The sequence below is a fragment of the Ixodes scapularis genome, unplaced genomic scaffold, assembly GCF_016920785.2.
Source record: "Ixodes scapularis isolate PalLabHiFi unplaced genomic scaffold, ASM1692078v2 PGA_scaffold7__128_contigs__length_106722199, whole genome shotgun sequence".
In the NCBI taxonomy this organism is placed as follows: Eukaryota; Metazoa; Arthropoda; class Arachnida; order Ixodida; family Ixodidae; genus Ixodes; species Ixodes scapularis.
Genome location: NW_024609882.1, coordinates 87,751,132 through 87,772,504, shown reverse-complemented (window position 1 = coordinate 87,772,504; position 21,373 = coordinate 87,751,132). Strand labels below are relative to the sequence as shown.

At 42.8% G+C, this 21,373-nt stretch overlaps 1 protein-coding gene across 1 annotated transcript; it reads right to left on the bottom strand.

The window, feature by feature from the left end:
- Positions 1 to 1,654: 1,654 nt before the first annotated feature.
- LOC115323252 (FYVE and coiled-coil domain-containing protein 1-like) lies at positions 1,655 to 4,000 on the bottom strand. The gene has a single exon (XM_040218192.1). It carries the CDS (start codon positions 3,998 to 4,000, stop codon positions 1,655 to 1,657), a length of 2,346 nt encoding a protein of 781 aa, XP_040074126.1.
- Positions 4,001 to 21,373: the final 17,373 nt, after the last annotated feature.

Here is a 21,373-nt window from a genome sequence, read left to right as displayed (position 1 = left end):
CCGGTGGGGTAAAGGACGTTCAAACACATGCGTAAAATGCAACGTAACATCAAAGGCGGACACTGTCCACCTTCTATCGAACTGTCCATACTACAAGGACTTGAGGACAACGCACAAGCCCACAAACATCACATCGCTGGAGGAATGGGTGCGCCCACCTCCAAGACCACCAGACAACATCAACATCCTGAAGAGTCTCTTGGACTTTATCTTTGAGGCGAAACTCGATGTTCACATGTGTATATAGTATGTAGCATAGTGCCAAGAGTGTCCAGGTCGCCGTCATCACCGACACCGCCCTTATTCCTTATCCCTTAGTTTATGGCCAATAAACATTTTCAATCAATCAATCTTTCGGCTTGGTCAGTCTGGTCTAAATTCAAGTGAGACTACTATTACAGGACGCAACCTGGTGAGCTTTAGAGAAAGATAAACAAAAAAAAATGATAATGCTTATTGTATATTTTAGTATCCACACTCATTGGGCGCATTCTGAAGTACACGAGTCAGCTACTTAATTTGCGAAGTTCAAGTGACCGAATTAGTTTTAATAATAAAAATAATACCTTATTTTTCTCAACCTAAAATCAACCTCGGCCTTACTGCGAAATATAGCTGCCGTTTTTATATGTACTTTGCGGGAGACGAAGGTGAAAGACCACGAGGTAGAGGGCACGTGACAGGCGGCCGGCCAGAGGCACGAGCTGTCGCTCGACAGTGCGTACTGCGCGAGGCTGGGGCAGGGCAGGAAGGATAAAGCCGCTCTGGTTGGTCTAGCCCATAGCGATCCCCGGAGTGGTCCACCAGCGAGGTCCTGCTGGAACGGCGAGCCCTGGCCATACTAGCCTAGGCTATTACGACACCGGATAGGTTAAGCAGCGAAACTCTGGCTATGATAGCCCTAGTAAAGTGGTAATTTGAGCTAGTTGGTACATCACTGATTTTAAACAGCGCACAAAAAGTCGGCGGAAGAGAAAAGGACAGTAGAACGAAAGAGCGCTGACTCCCAACTGATTTATTTAGAAAGAAGTGAAAAGAAGGAAAAAGAAGCCACGAAATTTGAACCCCACGTGAAGTGAAGTTAAGATTAAAAAAAACAAAGAAAACGAAGAAGAAAAGGAAAAAAAAAGTACAGGTTAAAAGAAACAAAGAAAACGAAGAAGAAGAAAAGGAAGAAATTAGAAAATTAGAAAACTGTAATTTCACCCTTGGCCGGCCAGAGCTACTGTGCTTAGGCGTTGGCCAAAAAAGACACCTCCTTAGAAATCAGCGACATGGACGGTTGGCTGACCCATTGCTGTTTTAGTTTTTGAATTTCAAAAGCCTCGTAGATCTCTCGAGTAGTCCAGTCTTGAAATCTCCCAAGAACAGTTGTTTCACCAAAAGTCAGTGTGCACTGGCAGGAGCGACAGTGTGTAGGCAAGTGTTCGCCTACCGTGGCCTGAAGTGAATAAAAATGATCTCTAAGGCGGTCGTTGACACATCGCTCAGTCTGTCCGTGCAGGTAACGAACTTGTTCTTGTGCCCCTTGTGGCATACGGCTCGTAAACGGTTGTCAAGGACGGACCCCACTTTGGCGCGGATCTTGAATAACCTTAGGGGGGCCGAAAACACAACGGGGACATCATATCATCATATCATCGAAATAGAGTTCCTATATTTCGACTCGGCTTGCTGGTGCCTCCAAAGTTCTCGCTGTACCCCCTGTGCCCTCGGTGACATGTTCCATCGAGGCCTCCACTTTTTGGTTTGGCGCCTGTACCAACCGTTCTTCAGCCTTGAGATGCTTGTCGTTGAGCAGGCGAAAGCGTTCTTGCAACTGCTGATTTGCTTGCCACAGCTCTTGCAGCTCCTGCATAGTCTTTTGTCCCACGGCGCCCTGCTGCTCCGCGAAGACTGCGATATCTCGTCTGGCTGTTGCCCACTCTTTTGTGAGCTGAGCGCAGCTGTCCTCCCAACTGCGTTTCACTTGGGCTGCCGCGTGAAACTCTTCCTGCAGGTTCCTGTGTCTGTATACAATGTAGTTATACTTGTCCAACAGCTGGGAGTGGTCTGTCTTCAGCGCTGATAGTGCTGCCTCACACTTGGCCGCTTCGTCCAGCGCAGTGCAGTGCTCTTTCTCCATCTCCTTGGTGGCCTTGACGTGCTGCTCGCGCTGAGTCTTCAACTCCTCCTCGAGGCATTGTCGTGCCTGCTTTAAGTTCTCAGCTAGCTGTTGAAAATGTTTGTTGTCACTGATGAGCATCTCAGCTTGCTCCTCCAGGCAGGAAAGTTCTGACCACAAAATGTCGGCTTCGCTTTCTAGCTTTCCGTTGCGTTTTAGGAGGCTGCTGACTTTCTCGTCTAACCTCTCGCACTCTGTTTCTGCCTTCTCGGTAAAGGAGCTTCCGTCTGCTTCCGCTTGCGACAAATTGTTACACTTAACAGCATTCTCTCTCTCTCTCAAAGTCTCCGCCACCTTTTCGTGTCTCTGCTGCCGGAGGTGGCTTTCATTACACAGGCTTCTAATTTTTTCACTCGCATCTTTACAAGATGATTTCCACTGCTGACTTTCTTGAGCGAGGAGCTCGTTCCTAACTGTCAAGGATGTGACCCGTTCCTGAATCACTGCCAGCATACGGTTCAAGTCTTCCAGCTGACTTGCTTCAAGAGACACTGCAGCTTCTGACGACTGGTTGGTGTGCTCAATGATGCTCCGGAAAAATGCTTCGATGATGCTCCGGACGAATGCCCCAAGATCTTGTAACGGCCACTGGTACCGGTCCTTTAAGTACTGATAGTTTTGCTGAAGTAAATTGAACTGCTCCTCTTTTTTAGCAAGCTGGTTTTCCAGGGCCTTTCTCTTGCGTTCTGCGATGTCTAGCAGCTTCTTGAGGTACTGAAAGGCACTGAACTCTCGTTGTTCGGAATCATTCCGAACTAGCGGCAGGTCCTCGCCACAGTCTTGAAGAAGGACATCCTGCAAGATGCAGTACTCGGCAGAAAACCTTTCGAGCTCAAGCTGAGATGCTTCAAACTTCTCCTTCAGGGTGTTCGCTTCCTCCACCTTGGAATCTACAAGCTCCTGCTGCTTTGACAAATCCCCACTTAGAGAAACTAACTGGGCTTTCAATGCTTCAGACTCCTGATACTTGGCATGAGAAAATTCTGCTTGCTGCGCTTGCATCTTCCCCAGGAGAGCCGAAGCTGCCTTGCACTCGCGTTGAAGGGCCTGCTCACGGCCAAAGCTCGCTTCGATATTTCTGTCGTGCTCCAAAGACATTTGCTGCATTTCTGCCGTTGCCAACACCAACTCTGAAATAAGGCCTTGTCCCTCTTCGGGGCGAGATGCCAGCATGTCCTTTTTTTTCTTTGACCGCCTCTCCAGCTCTGTCCCAGTCTGCGCAAACTTGGTTGCTTTGGTTGATGGAAGAGGCCCAATCGTTATGCCTCCCAAATGGATCGTTTCATTGCGGTCATTGTTCATGGATGAGTTGGAAGTTTCTTCTTCTGCAGAAACACGTCGATATCCGTAGGTTTTCTGCTGTGTCTGGTTGCAGATTCGGAAAAAATGTCCATAATTTCCACACGAAAGGCAGCGCTTTCCGTAAGCTGGGCAGTTTCGGGGTTCATGGTAAGTACCACATCTCGAACATGAAATTTGCTGTCGGTTGCTGGATTGGTCTTTTTGTGGTCCGGATGGTCGGTAACTTCGTTGTGCTGCTCTGAAGCTAGATGGCTGACGATAGAGTCCATCAACTCTAACTTCGTCTTCAGTTTTCTGAATATCATTCACGTGTTTTTTTTTTGAGATTTCAGCTGCTTTACAGGTTGAAATGATTTTGTCTAAGGTAAGACTTGGTTCACGAAGCAACCGTTCGCGCAAAGCCACGTCTCGTATCCCAATGATGATACGATCACAGATGAGCCTGTTTTCTTGAGCTCCGTAGTCGCATTTCTGATCCCGCAGTTTTAGCTCAGTTAGAAATTCGTCAATGGTTTGTTCTGGCTTTTCGCACATTGTGTTAAAAATGGCTGTTGCTTGTGTCACGCTTTTGTAAGGTGCATACAGTTTATCAAATTCGTGCAGTATGTAATCTACTGCATTCTCTCTTTGCCCGCTTTGACCATCATCTGTTGGTTGCAGAGAAAAGGTTTGCGTAATTCGTCTTGCCTGAGGTCCAAGGCAGTGGAGCAGAAAAGCTTTCCGAGTTGCGATAGACTTTGATCCATATTCACAGGCTGCCTCGAAGATAAGCTACGATGACTTCCACTCCTCCCATGCTCTTGCTGGGTCGTCACCAGGATGAAACGGAGCCGGCGGTTGTAGGAAAGCAGATGCCATATTGTTGTCGCTGTTGCTTGTTAAATTTAAAATATGGACGTTGAGCTGCTTACCACTTCTGACACCATGTTATGTTGCTAGTTAAGCTGAGGAGGACGGTTTAGGCAAACTGTTTAATAAATACATACGGGATCAAAGCGGCAGCTATGGCGAATGCTCGTCAGTTCCAAACGCAACAGCGCGTGCCACCTCCTGCGAGCGTGCTCACTGGATGTCCTCTTCTTCTAAGATCAGAAAGCCTCATGACATCATAACAGCCTGCTGGCAATCTGCTTTAAATTGTGAGACAATATATGCAGGTACGGTACTACGACTGGGCGCTTCTTTTGTATATTTTTTTCTGCTGCTACTATCCCCTTTAACTCTGGCCGGCCCAGGGTGAAAGTGCAGTTTTCTAATTTTCTAATTTGTTCCTTTTCTTCTTCTTCGTTTTCTTTGTTTCTTTTAACCTGTACATTTCTTTTTCCTTTTCTTCTTTGTTTTCTTTGCTTCTTTTATCTTGTCTTCACTTCACGTGGGGTTCAATTTTCGTGGCTTCTTTTTTCTTCTTTTCACTTCTTTCTAAATAAATCAGTTGAGAGTCAGCGCTCTTTCGTTCTACTGTCCTTTTCTCTTCCGCCGACTTTTTGTGCGCTGTTTAAAATCAGTCAACTGTGATAGCCCGGGAGAGGTAGCCGCAGCACTGGCGTGGTAAGACGATCCACAGGCCTGGAAACGAACTCCGACTGCCAGCCCTGAACGATGACCGACAATCAGGTTCGGCAGGCCAGGACCGCCGGCTCTCATGGTGGGGCAACCGGGAAGTACAGTAAACACATTCGCTGTCTCCTCGTTGTGTTGTGTGACTCCTTGGGAGACGAGCGAAGCACGGACCGATCGGGCGGCGACTATTATAAAGCGATCCCACCACTTATACTTAAACCTCTGATTTGTCCTTATGAAATTTCAGTTTGAAAATACGACAAAGAGATAGTACGTAAAATAAGGAACTGTTAGGGATTCGACTCAAGAGCATTTGTGTTAACAAATTTATTCCGTCAGGCTAATGATGCGAACTCGGCTCCACACGGTATCCGGATGAAAGCATTTTATTCGCAATTGCGAAATAATGGGGCCAGCCAAATATTCTCAAAATCTTGTACACTTTGCAGAATTGACTAATGATTACATTTTACTATAAAACCTGTCCAATTTCTATCCTCTATTTAAATTTTATTAATATAATACTGTTTGCTGTAATGAAGCTTTCTTTCCAAATTTCGGGAGTTTAGTTTTCAGAATCTTGAACGCTGCTGACACACGTCGGTGCGGCCATCAACTTGCTTATCTTTTTACATTGTCGTGTTTCCTAAGGGGCTTTGGGAATCACCTGAGCTTCTGTGCTTTAAGCAAAGCGTTAGATAATATTTCTTGAGAAATACTGTTTTAAAGAATAGCAAGAGATAACTGAAAGACTCGATCTTTCCAGCGACCGTCCATCATAGACAGCAACGCGACAACTGCCCCCAAGCCTTAAACGTTCGAAACGAAATCCACTACATTTGTTCCTGCGATTCTGTTGCAGGGCCCTGAGATATCGCTGCCAGTAGCAGCGGGGCCAGGAGGCCGTCAGGAAATGCATATCGAGGCTGGCTTGGGGCCTGTTGGTGTGGCTATTTCTTTTTGTTTTGTATTGTATGAGAAATGATACAAACTTGTGCGGCTGCCAGTTGTGCCAAAGAGACAAAAGACTCACAACACTGCCAAACTACGTCTAGGAAGAAGACCGAGCAGTGTTTTTTTTTTTTGGTGGGGCGCAACGTGGTTTACGGTTTACAACGCATGAAAAAAGAAACATTCATTGTCTAGGGCCCAGAGCGACGCCTATTTGTTCGCAAAATGGAATCGCCTCATTTAAGGAAAAGTATACTAGGTCACCCGATTGCATTTTCTATATTTTCAGACGGGAGGAAAGAAACGTGAAAAACAAAGGAAAAAAAAAGATTAAAAAGAATTTGATTTCGTAACATGTCAGGAAAACGAACTTCTCCAGGTGGGATTGCTCAGTAATAAAGACAGGAGTTAAATTCTCCATTTATCTTGCTAATCAGGGTGTGCATTTGTATATGAGGCATGCTTTCTAGATTAAATTAATATAGACATTTTATGCTCAATACACTTGAGTTGAGAATGCAGAAGTCTGAAAAAGCTCTCATTTATTTATCTATGCTAAATACAAAAATACATTAACAATATAACAACAACATATATGAAGTTCTGCAAAACGTACAGCTGCCGAAAAACAACTAAGCGAGCTTTGAATATAAAGGGGAGAGGAAATCATCATTTAAAATTTTATACTCAAATTTCGCTTTCGTAGTGCTGATAGTAAGCTGAGACAGAGAATTTTCATTCTAAATAGCAAAACAAAAATTAATTTAAAGAAGGAAGACTGTGTAACTCACTGCTCCAAAACAACGTTCGCGCTCAGAATATAAGCTTGTGCCGCTCGCACAATTCACGCTTTTTCGCAGGGGTGCGTAATTGAACGCGAGTTCTTACAATACACAATACAATCAACTTTACTTTTCCAAAAGTACTGGAGGGGTCCCAGACAAAAAGCTGTTAAAAGCAGCTTGACTGCGTCTGGGTCCCCCTTATACATGGCAGCAGCTCGGACAACAAACATATAAAACACTTTACCACGGTGATAAGAAAAATAAAACAAGGTCACATAACATAGGAGCAGCAGAAGGACAAAATTATCTACGAATAGTTAAAACAGTAGTTACGTAAGTCTTTTTTGCCAATTGTGTAGATGTTTATGTTGTTCGTGAAACATTTATTCAGCACGTACGGTACTTTGTAATGCAATGATTGGAGGTTGTAATTTGTGCGGCAGCGAGGAAGGAGCCAAGTGTCGACACGGCATGTGTTTACATTACTTTCACGTTTCTCAAGTTCAGAAATAAAATACAAAAAGTCTATGAGTGTTGGCGATGAGAAACGAAGGGTACAGAGTAAACGATAATTATATACGCGTTCTACGGGAAGCATTTTATGTCTAGAAAATAATGGTTCTGTATGGTCTGTATATGAGACACCCGCGATATAACGTAAAACTTTCTTTTTTGCAATAATAGTATATTTTGAAGGTTTGTGTTAGTTTTCGTAGCCCATACAAGATTACAGTAATTTAAATTAGACTCAAATAGTGCGTAGTAAAGTTTTAACTTAATATTGATTGGTAGAACATGACGACAGCGGGCAATAATGCCAACAACTCTGGAAAGTATAGCAATTAGATAGTGAACATGGCAGTCCCACATCATATACTCGGAAAAAAGTACTCCTAAAATTTTATGTTGGCTAACTAATTCAATTTGTGAATCACCAAGTTTGATTTCATTTTTAACCAGAACTGGTTTACTAATAGATCTAAATAAAATGGCTTTAGATTTTTGGGTGTTTACTTTAAGTCGATTAACTTCGGACCACATGTAAAATTTACTTAAGATAATATTTGCTTTACATATCAGAACATCAGCATCAGTAGCAGAAATAAAGAGGCTCTTAACATCAGCATGAATGACAAACTGAACTTGGTGATCGATGTTAACAATATCATTTATGTATACATTAAATAGAAGAGGCCCAAGTATACTTCCTTGCGGCACACCAGCAATAACATTATGAAAGGAAGAGTAATGACCGTCAATTACTACTCACTGTTTTCTATATTGTAGATATGATGTAAGTAAAGCAAGGGGTACTCCGCGGACACCATAGTTCCCTAGTTTACCAAGAAGAATGTGGTGATTGAGATCATAAAACGCTTTACTGAAGTCTATAAATACACCTAACGTAAGAAGCCTTTTTTCAATATTTTGCAATATAATTTCTTTTTGAAGTAATAAAGCGGCTTCAGTGGATTTACCTTGTCGGAAACCGAATTGACAGTCCGATAGTATAAAATGTTTTGTAAAAAACGAATTTAGACGTGCGAGTATAATTTTTTTCAAGTGCCTTATAGAAGATAGGTAATACTGATATAGGCCTGTAATTATTCTGGACGTTCTTATCGACTCCTTTATATAAAGCAGAAACTTTTGCCAACTTCATGTTTGCTGAAAATTGGCCAGATGATAATGTCAAATTATATATGCGTGCTAAGCATGGGGCGATTATATCTATTACATATTTAGCCGGCTTTATTTGTAATTGGTCAACGTCACTACTTTTGCTGTTTTTTAGTCCTAAGAATATATTACATATTTCAATTTCGTCAGTTGGATTGAGAAAAACGTATCGTTATTACGCCTTACATATGAAAGGGCACTAGGATTAAAAGCAGTGGGTTGTTCAACCGAAAATTGAGTGTTCAAGCATTCCGCCAGACATTCATCGGACATAACTTGACCGTCTATTTTTAATTCACCGATAGAGGGGGACACCTTTGTAAGATTTATAACTTCATTTATTACTTTCCAAACCACATCGGGGTGCTCTCTAGTGACATTATCGAACATTTCCTTATAGTATGAAGATTTTGCTTTTCTAAGTTCAGAAGTTAGATTATTCCTAAATTTTTAAAATATGAGAGCCTGGTTGGGTTCCTCGTTTTTAGGAAAGCCGTGTATAGGCGGTCTTTTTTAGGCATCATTCTAATGTGTACTGCGGTCACCCAGGGTTTCCTTATCTTTTTGTTTACGGTTACGGTTTTTAACGCAAAATGCAAATGATAAAATTCTTCAAAAACGTCCAAGAAAGTATTATAAGAGACATCGACGTTTAAGCTAGAATAAACAAAGCTCCAGTCACAGTTAAGAACTGCATTCCTAAATGCCAGGAGGCAGTCGTCGGACATTTTACGGAAGGTGGCGGTGCTTTTTACTGTTTTCGGTATTTCATAATTTTGTATTGACAAGAAAATGGGAATGTGGTCACTGATACTGCAGCTTATAGTGCCAGATACCTTAACTTTGGTTTTAACGTTCGTAATAAAAAGAACAATTGCATTTGACGTGGTTTGGGTGTTTCTAGTAGCAGACGTAATTACATTTACAAAGCCGTTAGAGTTGAGTATACTACTGAGAGAATTTGAATAGAAGCAGTCATCTAATATGTTAACATTGAAATCGCCGCCTAGAACAAGGCGATAGTTATTTACCGAGACACAGTCAAAGAAGCGCTCAAGAAAAGAGTTGACCGGACGACAGCAGCCAGAGCATGTCTGCCAAAGCACTGCTCTTCTTTTTGGTGCAGTGGGTCTCCCTGCTGTGTCACGATCAACGAAGCACGATCAACACCGGCGACACGTGCCTTGCTACCGCCCCGGAATCCTCGTGGAACGCCAGAAGACAGCATGACGAAGCACAACTGCCTCATGCAGACCCACCGGGCGTCACCATTGGAGGACTCCTTACGTCTGCATCTCCGACGTCATCAACGCAACCATCCTTAGGAGATATAAAGAAGAACCAAGCGCCCGTTCTCCTCAGTTGGCCGGACGACAGCAGCCAGAGCATGTCTGCTAAAGCACTGCTCTTCTTTTTGGTGCAGGTTGGTCCAAATTCTCATTGTCATTCTTATCGAAGCAACGACCTTTGTCTGCTGCTGTTTCCGAGCCAACAAACCCTGAGTACTGCGTTTCGTGAAAGTTTATCCTCTTTGTATAACTCTTTAATTCAGTGTGGGGACATCGAACTCAACCCCGGTCCCACAGTAGAAGAGATGTTTGCTAAAATAATGAAATCACAAAAAAGTGTAGCAGATGATATCAATGAAATCAAAGAAAACCTTAGGAAAACTGAAGGCTCAATCGCTGCTCTCAACACAAGGCTAATCACAGTGGAAGAAAAACTAGAAAAAATATATGTAATAGAAGCAAAAACTCTTGTATGCGAAACCACAGTAGTAGCACTTGAAAGAACTATACACACACTTACAACAAAGCTGGACGATCTGGAAAACAGAGGCCGCCGAAACAACATCATTATACGTGGAATCAGTGAGCCCGACGATGAAAACGAAAACAGCTTACTTGACGCTGTTCAAAACACTGTTTAAAGACACGCTTGGAATTACTATTAGTGGAATTGAGCGCGTGCACAGATTGGGAAAAAAAACTGGAGGGTAAGACTCGGCCTGTGATACTAAAACTCATTGACTTTAGGGAAAAAATGCTTATACTCAAAAATTGTCACAAACTGAAGAACACTAGTATCAAAATAAGTGAAGACTTCTCGAAACATGTTCAAAACATCCGCCAATGTCTTTGGGAAAGCGCTGAGACTGAACGATCGAGAGGCGAACGAATCAAACTCAGGTTTGACAAGATGATAATAAGCAATGTTACGTACGCATGGGACGAAGTTCGAGGGGAGAGATATAGATTGTCGGAATTATCAGCATCTTCAGGGCGATGACATTTAAAGAATAAACATTCGAACCTACACTTGATTAACCTGAACGCAAGAAGTATTGTTAATAAAACTGCTGAATTAGAGCATATTCTCCTTGCTAGAAAACCAGACCTGGTTGTTATTACTGAATCTTGGCTTCATCCCTCAATAAATGACAGTGAAATAATCCCACCAAACTATAACATACTAAGAAACGATTGAGCGAGCAGGGGGGGAGGCGTTGCCATTGTGATAAGATCTGGCTTTCAATATGTTCGGTTGGACGATATCGAAAACAATGAATCAGTATGGTGCACTATTCAAATTAACAATATGCGCGTAATCGTTGGTGGAATTTATCGTCCCCCAAACGCTGACATTACTTTTTGGGAAGACATAAAAGAATACCTTCTGCTTCACGTTAAAAACCACAACAAAGTAATTCTTGCTGGCGATTTTAACTTGGCCCACACCGATTGGAGAGCACTACATGCGGGATCGAGTGGGGGCGAAAGTTCAGAAGCGCTACTTGATATCGCTTTTACTTTTGATCTCGATCAACTCGTATATGAACCCACAAGACTTCAGGGTTCTTCACAATCTATACTGGATCTTGTTCTTGTGAGCCACGATTTCTCTGAAAACATTACCACAGATGTTTGCGATGGTATTAGCGACCATAAGATGGTGGTCGTTTCTCTTCCATTAAACATCACGTACCGTAACTCGACACGTACTGTTCCCGTTTATGACTTTCTTAATGCGGACGACGTTTCTATATTAGATCACCTAGAACTCTCCCTCTATTCATTTCGGCAGCTTTCAGAAACTCAGAATGTGTGCATGAACGACTTGTGGAACTCATTTAAAGGAATAATTGAAGATTGCGTTGCTAAATATGTTCCAACAAAACACAAAAAAATAAACAAGAAGAACCCCTGGATCACACGTGAGATCATTCATATCGGCCGCAAAATTTCCCGGCAACGGAAAAACATAAAGAGGAACCCTTCCCTGGCAAATAAACAACTTCTTTGCAAATTGAACCAAACCCATAAAGAAATGGTGTCCTCAGCAAAGTCAACATACTACAGCTATACACTACCAAATTTTTTGTCATCCTCGCCAAAAAAATTCTGGAGATACCTTCAATCTAAACGAAAAATATCAAATAACTTTTTAATTCACGGTAATTTCACCCAAGAAGGGTCTCTTATTGCAGAGGCTCTAAATAGTAACTTTGTATCAGTCTTTACCTCTGATAATCGTTCGTTGCCACCAATCGAAAGTTTAGATCATATTCCAAGGATTGCCGAGCTGCACATTTCTGAAGAAGGTATACTGGCTCTTTTACTAAACCTTGATGAAAAGAAAAGCCCCGGTCCCGACATGATTCCCACAGCATTCCTAAAACGTTACGCGGAGTGGATCTCTAAATACCTTCGCATTATTTTTCAACAATCTTTATTGCTCGGGTCCCTGCCTGATGATTGGAAGGTTTCGAGAATCGTTCCTATCTTTAAATCCGGAAATGAAACAGACGTTGCGAACTATAGACCAATTTCATTAACGTCACAGTGTTGCAAAATTCTAGAACATATCATATGCTCACATATTACTAATCATCTCGAAAACCACTCGTTATAAACAAAAGAACAACATGGTTTCAGAAAAGGCCTTTCAACCGTAACGCAACTACTGGAAACAACACATGAATTTAGTGAGTGTATAAATAAACGTTCTCAAGTTGATATCATATTTCTAGACTTCGCGAAGGCATTCGACAAGGTTTCCCACGACAAACTTCTCGCTAAATTAAACGTTGTTCTTAAATCTGACTCATTATTGAAATGGTTTGAACACTACCTAAAGGGAAGGCAACAGTTCGTAACATAAAACAATAAAGCTTCGGTTACATCGCCCGTAACCTCGGGAGTACCTCAAGGGACAGTTCTGGCACCCATGTTGTTTTTAATATTCATCAATGATATAATTACCGACATAAATGTTCGCATAAAATTGTTCGCAGATGACTGTGTCTTATATTCTGAAGTAAAATCGCGCAACGACCAGATAGCATTAAACAATAACCTAAACAAAATTTACAAGAGGTGCAGCGATTGGCAAATGACATTAAATGAAAACAAATGTGTGTGTATGACTATTTCACGTAAGAAACTACCCCTTGACTTCAATTATGAGTTATCTGGTCACAAACTAAACAAGGTAACAACCTTCAAATATCTAGGCATCATTTTTTCTTCTGAACTTAAATGGGACCTTCACATTGATTACATCGTAAAGAGAGCCAACAGGAAGTTATGGTTTCTGAAACGAACCTTGCCGGGTGTAGAAGGCGGTGCGCCTTCTACAAAATTGCTTGCTTATAAAACTTTAATCCGACCAATTCTTGAATATGCCAGCGTCGTTTGGGACCCCTTCACACAAAAGAACGTAAACAAACTAGAGATGATTCAGAGAAAAGCTCTTAGGTTTATCTTTAACAAATTCGGAAGAAAGAACTCACCATCAAAATTAATGCTTCAAACGGATTTAACACCGCTGTTATCCAGAAGAAAGATAGCCCGGTTAAAAATGCTTTATCTAATCGTGAATGGAGCCATAAGAATACCTCAAGATAAATATATCGCTTTTTCCCAAAGGACCAACACTCGATTCACACACCCGAAAACAATTATTGAATGTCACTCTCGGGTAGATGCGTTTAAGTACTCTTTTTTTCCGCGTACTGTATCCGATTGGAACAAACTACCTCGAGATATAGTCAATTGTGAGTGTGTTTCCTCGTTTCTTGAGCAACTGTTATCAAGTGTATAAATATGATTTTCTTTTTGCAATCGGCGCCTCGCTGTCAAAGGCGTTCCACTGTTAAAACTCTTGTGTCATATTTGCTACTGTCTGCAAGATAATCTTTTATGTAATTGTTCATGTACTGCTATGTGTATACTTGCCGACACACTGCTGTCAAATGTAGCTCAGAGTTTCTTTCGCGGCATTCTGGTGGCGGGGACCTACACTTACATTGCAAGCATCTTGTATAGTGCTTCATTCTTGTGCCACTCCTATATTCCATGTATTGGAATAATAGTAGGGTGATTTCAAATAAGATCGACCAAAGGATGGCTAGTCGACATTTTCAAATCAACTGATGTTTTCATATCTTATTGTCTAGTGTCTGGTATGAACGAATCCAAACTTAGTTTTGACTAGAAAAAATACTTGGGGACAGGAAAAATCGTAAGGCATGAGGTGGTGGACAGTTGCATTAACGCGCACTGATGGAGGGGGCCCGTTTGAGAGTGAATAACTAAAGCGATAACATTGTGAGAACTCTAATACGTTTTAGGCGCAAACTATGGGTATAGCTTGCTTGTAATATAAAGTAATCATATTTATTTAAAATTTATTTATTTTTCTAAAAATTGACAAACATGCCTGCTCGAACGACAAATGGCAAACTTTGGAGGTCTGTATCTCATGAAATAATTTAATCATTACGATATAATTTGCAGATATTATTCTACTAATATATAGCTAATATTTAAAAAATAACTAAGGTATCTGTGTGATACAATAGTTAGGATATATTTAGTCAAACATGGAAAAAAAATCAAACAAAGAAAAATTCCGATGCGAATAAAAAAAAACACCACCCTCGATTTTTTTTAAATTTAGGTAACCTGTTATACTCTATTTCGGCATTCATTTCCATTAAAAACATGTTGCATCATTTTATTGAGAAAGAAGATACAACTCCCCAAAGTAGGGTCCTTTTTCAAAGCCTACACTTAGCAGTGTTTTATACAAGAACTGACTGAGTTCCAGTTTCATGAAACCAACACACATCTTTTATATATTTTTATTCAGATGAGGCCAATGATAACTAAAGAAATCGTCCACACACTTACATTAAGGAGAAACTGCTGTGTACAAAGAGGTATCATATTACGGACTAGTGATCCGAGAAAAGATCTTGCAGCCATCGGCCACTAGGAACTTTGTTTACTTTATTCTCCTGCGACACTATATGCTATTCCCTCTTCCGCTCTACCTTCATCTCTCTCTCTCTCTCTCTCTCATATATATCCCTGATATATATCCAGAACAAAAACATGTTCAAGCATTCCCTTTCTGCGTGGTAGTGTTCTGTGGCTAGCAAAAATCATTTCCTCGCTAAGCTCACGATTATGGCAAAATAGTTGCCGGAAACCGCAGACGACACTCGTCGCTAGTTCTGGCAAAACGGCCGATACAATCTTTTTTTCGCATTTCCCCGCTCGCTGTCAAGGACAAGGGGGTTCGCTTCAACCAGCAAAACATGGCCGCCGACGCCTGTTTACTGAGCAGTCATGCCTGTCGCCATCTCACTCGCTGGCGTCACGGGCGATAATATCAGGCACAAAGGGGCACACCAACCGGCAGCATTATCCCCAAATACTCGAGCCTCGCGTAAATACATAGAGTGTAAACGCTGTCGCCATGTTATCGTAGTAAGACCGCCCCCCCCCCCTCCCCCAACGGGGGACTGCAGTACGCGACGGCGTACTAACACAACGGCGACGATATCGACATCGCGGGCTCCGAATTTTCCCATAGTTCTACTCCACGGGCATTTCTCGAAACGCTTGATATTGTGTACGCCCGCGTGGAAGGATTTCAGGCGCGTAGTTAAGATAAGGCGGTTCTCCGCGGCAAAAGAAAGCCATTTCACAAAAGCTTAAAAGCGGCGGCGACGCGTGTGCGGTGAACGCTTGTAGTTTTGGTGTAGACAGGGTGTGTGTGTTCTCGTTGTTGACACCAGCCGGCGATAAGGCACTGCAGGCGGTAGCTCAGTACAGCAAGGGCTAATCCGAGTCACCATCAACGTAACCCCACCGCCAACCCCTCGCGAACCGGTCGCCGACATGGCTCAGGCTGTGTCATGAACCACGTGGTAGAAGCTCGGGTGCTTTCATATCAGCGCGTGGAGGGACGACAGTGCGATTCCGGAAAGTCTTTTTCGAAGGCCGCTGACCACAATTTTTTGTCTGGAGACTTTCCCTCTTTCTTCCTTTGACGTGGATCAAGCTTTGCCGACAGCCTCAGTTGTGACCTCTCCTTTCAAATGTACGTTTGCAGTGAGTGAGCTCCTCAGCCTCGGACTTGTCACTTGTGCACCCAGTAGTTCTTTCACTTGGCAATTATATGCCATCAGTTGGGGTTTAATTTCTATTATTTATGTATACATTATGAAGACGTCCTGGAGCTCCGAACGAGTGTTTTGTGCAGATTACTTTTGCAAACACAAAAAGACTATACCAAAGCAGCGGAATTTTCGAAGTGTTGGCGAGTTGGACCTAAACTCGTTGAAGCAAATTCTTCCGCCTGACTGTTCCACCAAAGTGAGTGCAACAGACTACCTGTGCTACCATTGCTTCATGCACATCACTAAGGAGATCTCGATGCGAAGCTCAGAGCAGTGCCCTGACATATTTGTGCCAGCTGAAGAAGCAATTGAAGATCTTAATCGCAGCATACTACCTACAGATGTGTCGCCGCTGAGACAACCAAGCGTCGTAAGAAGTCGGGACAGGCCTGCCTATGTCAAGAGAAAGCAGACAGAACTGGAGCAGGTTGCTGTCAAGAATATACGCTCAAGGCTACGTATTGCGTACGACAGGGACGCACCATCGGGGTCGTCCGAACCAACATGCTCCACATGCACTGAGTGGGTGGACAACTTTCGGCAGGCCTTTGAAACCGCCACCTCTCTCCGGGCAACCCCAAGAATCCGGGACATGCCGCCGCTCGCAACTTACGCCATCTCTCGGCAGTCACGTCAGCGCCCCAGCGTAACTCAATGGGCAAAAAAGTTTTATTTTTGTAATTCAGTTAAAACTTCACAAATTTAATTGCACTCGGGGGGCCAAAATATTGATCTAAGAGCCCGCTTATTTGAAGAATTTCAGTGCCTCACGACCATTACATTTCCTTCCCGAATCAACAAACCGAATCCCATATACTCCCATTGAAAACGAGGCCATGACATTCAGCTCCCAGGAAGAAAAGCTTGTCGCCACAGGAGCTTGAGGTCAAATGCGATCGCTTTATTAATCTTAGCTTTAATTGATTCCAGGAAAGCATTTTGAAATTCACGCTCAATCTTGAGTTATCTAGGTCTAAAGCTCTCTAATAACCGAGGGCTGGCAATAGCGTTAAAACATGGTTGGGTCAGCAGAGATCTCACGCCCAAAATATTTCGCAAATCTTTACTATTTTAAAAAATGAATTATATATTTCTGATGATTGCACCATGGTAGCAAGATCCTTCTTTTCGAAGGACAAATTAACTCATTTTAGTGCCATTCATGTCGATAGCAATTATGGACCAATAAAAGATTTTGCGGTTCCTGTACCATGCCCGAATCCTAAAATAGAAATCGACGACTTTACACAATTTCTGACTCACACACTTCTGGGAGCTCTAGGTGCTTCCTCTGTACTTTTCGGGTGGTGGTGGTGGGGGGGGGGGGGGGGGGGGGGGGTCCGTTGGCCGCCCACCAACAAGAACCGCGCTCGCCCGTGATCGGCAAAAAGTTGGCTGTCATCTTGGACAATCGGACAACCTGTGAGGCTTAAATGCGATATCATTTCCCGCGTGGAGACCTGGCGGAGAGGAACACCCCCATCCCCCCCCCCCCCCCAGCTCCGCGCGTTATGTTCCCGTTACTCCACGGACCGTGTTCTTATGACCCCACGGATCATGGTCACACGACCTTGTGGCTTCCGTTGGCCCACTCTTTCACTGTGGTTACGTGGTTACTGTGGCGCAACGGACGATGGTCACGTGACCCCTGTAAATTATCGTCACGGGACCATGTCACCAACAATGGTGCAATATTTCTCACACGGGCGCTGTGCTTTTTATTCTTTAGTAGGAGCGCTCTTTACTTGTGCTATGGCACCATTTTTTTTTTCAAGGTATTTCTTTGTGTTCTCGTTGTGAGCACGTGCTGTCGGCATCGGGTACTACAAGAGATGTCATCACCCCGATTAAAGCGGAGATGAAGGCACCCTAGTTCGCATTTATAATCTCAAGGAAGCTTCTGGAGTGTTAAAAGGCAAAGCAGTAGGCAAAAGGTGCGAGTTAGGCTACTTGTCGCCTTTTTGCCGACTAAATTATACAGTGCTTTTTTCATAAGGTCAAGAAATTAGAAGAAATTGCATGAGGAGGTAAAATTTCCACGTGGCATGTAGCTGGGCATGTCTACTATCATTCTCCGGCAAAAAAAATTTAATATTCATAAATATTATTTTCCTGCAATTTTTTATGTCTCGCCCCTCCCACAAAAAAATCGCATCTGTCGCTCTGGGAACTATGCCAGATCATTTTTCCGACCAGTTGCCCCTGGCTGAGGAAGCCACAAAAATTGATAAGGAGATTTAATTTACATCTTCCACGTATCTTGGTATGTCTAGTATCATATTCCAGGAGGGTATTTTGATAATAGTAATAATTATTTTTTAGTTTTTTTTTATCTGATCACATGCACAAAAAAGCGCGTCTCATCGCTGTGGAGAGTATGACTGAACGTTTTTTGGCTATTCCGCCTGGCTCAGGAAGCCACAGAAAACGCCTGAGAATATTGAATTTTCGTTTAGAATGTAGCTGGTTACACCTAGTATCGTACTCGAGGAGAGCATTTTGATATTTATTATAATTATTTTTCTGTATTTTTCTAAATTCCCGTCACTGGCACCGAAAACCGCGTCTTTTCGCTCTGGAGACTAAGTCCCAACGTTTTTCTCGGCAGTTCCGCCCGGCTCCGGAAGCCACAAACATCGCCTGAGAATATCGAATTTTCGTTTAGAATGTAGCTGGGTATGTCCAGTATCATACTCGAGGAGAGCATTTTGATATTTATACTAAATATTTTTCTGTATTTTTTTAAATTCCCGTCACTGGCACCGAAAACCGCGTCTTTTCGCTCTGGAGACTAAGTCCCAACGTTTTTCTCGGCAGTTCCGCCCGGCTCCGGAAGCCACAAACATCGCCTGAGAATATCGAATTTTCGTTTCGAATGTAGCTGGGTATGTCCAGTATCATACTCGAGGAGAGCATTTTGATATTTATACTAAATATTTTTCTGTATTTTTCTAAATTCCCGTCACTGGCACCGAAAACCGCGTCTTTTCGCTCTGGAGACTAAGTCCCAACGTTTTTCTCGGCAGTTCCGCCCGGCTCCGGAAGCCACAAACATCGCCTGAGAATATCGAATTTTCGTTTCGAATGTAGCTGGGTATGTCCAGTATCATACTCGAGGAGAGCATTTTGATATTTATACTAAATATTTTTCTGTATTTTTCTAAATTCCCGTCACTGGCACCGAAAACCGCGTCTTTTCGCTCTGGAGACTAAGTCCCAACGTTTTTCTTGGCAGTTCCACCCGGCTCGGGAAGCCACAAACATCGCCTGAGAATGTCGAATTTTCGTTTAGAATGTAGCTGGGTATGTCCAGTTTCATATTCGAGGAGAGCATTTTGATATTTATACTAAATATATTTCTGTATTTTTCTAAATTCCCGTCACTGGCACCGAAAACCGCGTCTTTTCGCTCTGGAGACTAAGTCCCGACGTTTTTCTCGGCAGTTCCGCCCGGCTCGTGAAGCCACAAACATCGCCTGAGAATATCGAATTTTCGTTTAGAATGTAGCTGGGTATGTCCAGTATCATACTCGAGGAGAGCATTTTGATATTTATACTAAATATTTTTCTGTAGTTTTTTTAAATTCCCGTCACTGGCACCGAAAACCGCGTCTTTTCGCTCTGGAGACTAAGTCCCAACGTTTTTCTCGGCAGTTCCGCCCGGCTCCGGAAGCCACAAACATCGCCTGAGAATATCGAATTTTCGTTTAGAATGTAGCTGGGTATGTCCAGTATCATACTCGAGGAGAGCATTTTGATATTTATACTAAATATTTTTCTGTATTTTTCTAAATTCCCGTCACTGGCACCGAAAACCGCGTCTTTTCGCTCTGGAGACTAAGTCCCAACGTTTTTCTCGGCAGTTCCGCCCGGCTCCGGAAGCCACAAACATCGCCTGAGAATATCGAATTTTCGTTTAGAATGTAGCTGGGTATGTCCAGTATCATACTCGAGGAGAGCATTTTGATATTTATACTAAATATTTTTCTGTAGTTTTTTTAAATTCCCGTCACTGGTACCGAAAACCGCGTCTTTTCGCTCTGGAGACTAAGTCCCAACGTTTTTCTCGGCAGTTCCGCCCGGCTCCGGAAGCCACAAACATCGCCTGAGAATATCGAATTTTCGTTTAGAATGTAGCTGGGTATGTCCAGTATCATACTCGAGGAGAGCATTTTGATATTTATACTAAATATTTTTCTGTAGTTTTTTTAAATTCCCGTCACTGGCACCGAAAACCGCGTCTTTTCGCTCTGGAGACTAAGTCCCAACGTTTTTCTCGGCAGTTCCGCCCGGCTCCGGAAGCCACATACATCGCCTGAGAATGTCGAATTTTCGTTTAGAATGTAGCTGGGTATGTCCAGTTTCATATTCGAGGAGAGCATTTTGATATTTATACTAAATATTTTTCTGTAGTTTTTTAAATTCCCGTCACTGGCACCGAAAACCACGTCTTTTCGCTCTGGAGACTAAGTCCCAACGTTTTTCTTGGCAGTTCCGCCCGGCTCGGGAAGCCACAAACATCGCCTGAGAATGTCGAATTTTCGTTTAGAATGTAGCTGGGTATGTCCAGTTTCATATTCGAGGAGAGCATTTTGATATTTATACTAAATATATTTCTGTATTTTTCTAAATTCCCGTCACTGGCACCGAAAACCGCGTCTTTTCGCTCTGGAGACTAAGTCCCAACGTTTTTCTCGGCAGTTCCGCCCGGCTCCGGAAGCCACAAACATCGCCTGAGAATATCGAATTTTCGTTTAGAATGTAGCTGGGTATGTCCAGTATCATACTCGAGGAGAGCATTTTGATATTTATACTAAACATTTTTCTGTATTTTTCTAAATTCCTGTCACTGGCACCGAAAACCGCGTCTTTTCGCTCTGGAGACTAAGTCCCAACGTTTTTCTTGGCAGTTCCGCCCGGCTCGGGAAGCCACAAACATCGCCTGAGAATGTCGAATTTTCGTTTAGAATGTAGCTGGGTATGTCCAGTTTCATATTCGAGGAGAGCATTTTGATATTTATACTAAATATTTTTCTGTATTTTTCTAAATTCCCGTCACTGGCACCGAAAACCGCGTCTTTTCGCTCTGGAGACTAAGTCCCGACGTTTTTCTCGGCAGTTCCGCCCGGCTCGGGAAGCCACAAACATCGCCTGAGAATATCGAATTTTCGTTTAGAATGTAGCTGGGTATGTCCAGTATCATACTCGAGGAGAGCATTTTGATATTTATACTAAATATTTTTCTGTAGTTTTTTAAATTCCCGTCACTGGCACCGAAAACCGCGTCTTTTCGCTCTGGAGACTAAGTCCCAACGTTTTTCTCGGCAGTTCCGCCCGGCTCCGGAAGCCACAAACATCGCCTGAGAATGTCGAATTTTCGTTTAGAATGTAGCTGGGTATGTCCAGTTTCATATTCGAGGAGAGCATTTTGATATTTATACTAAATATATTTCTGTATTT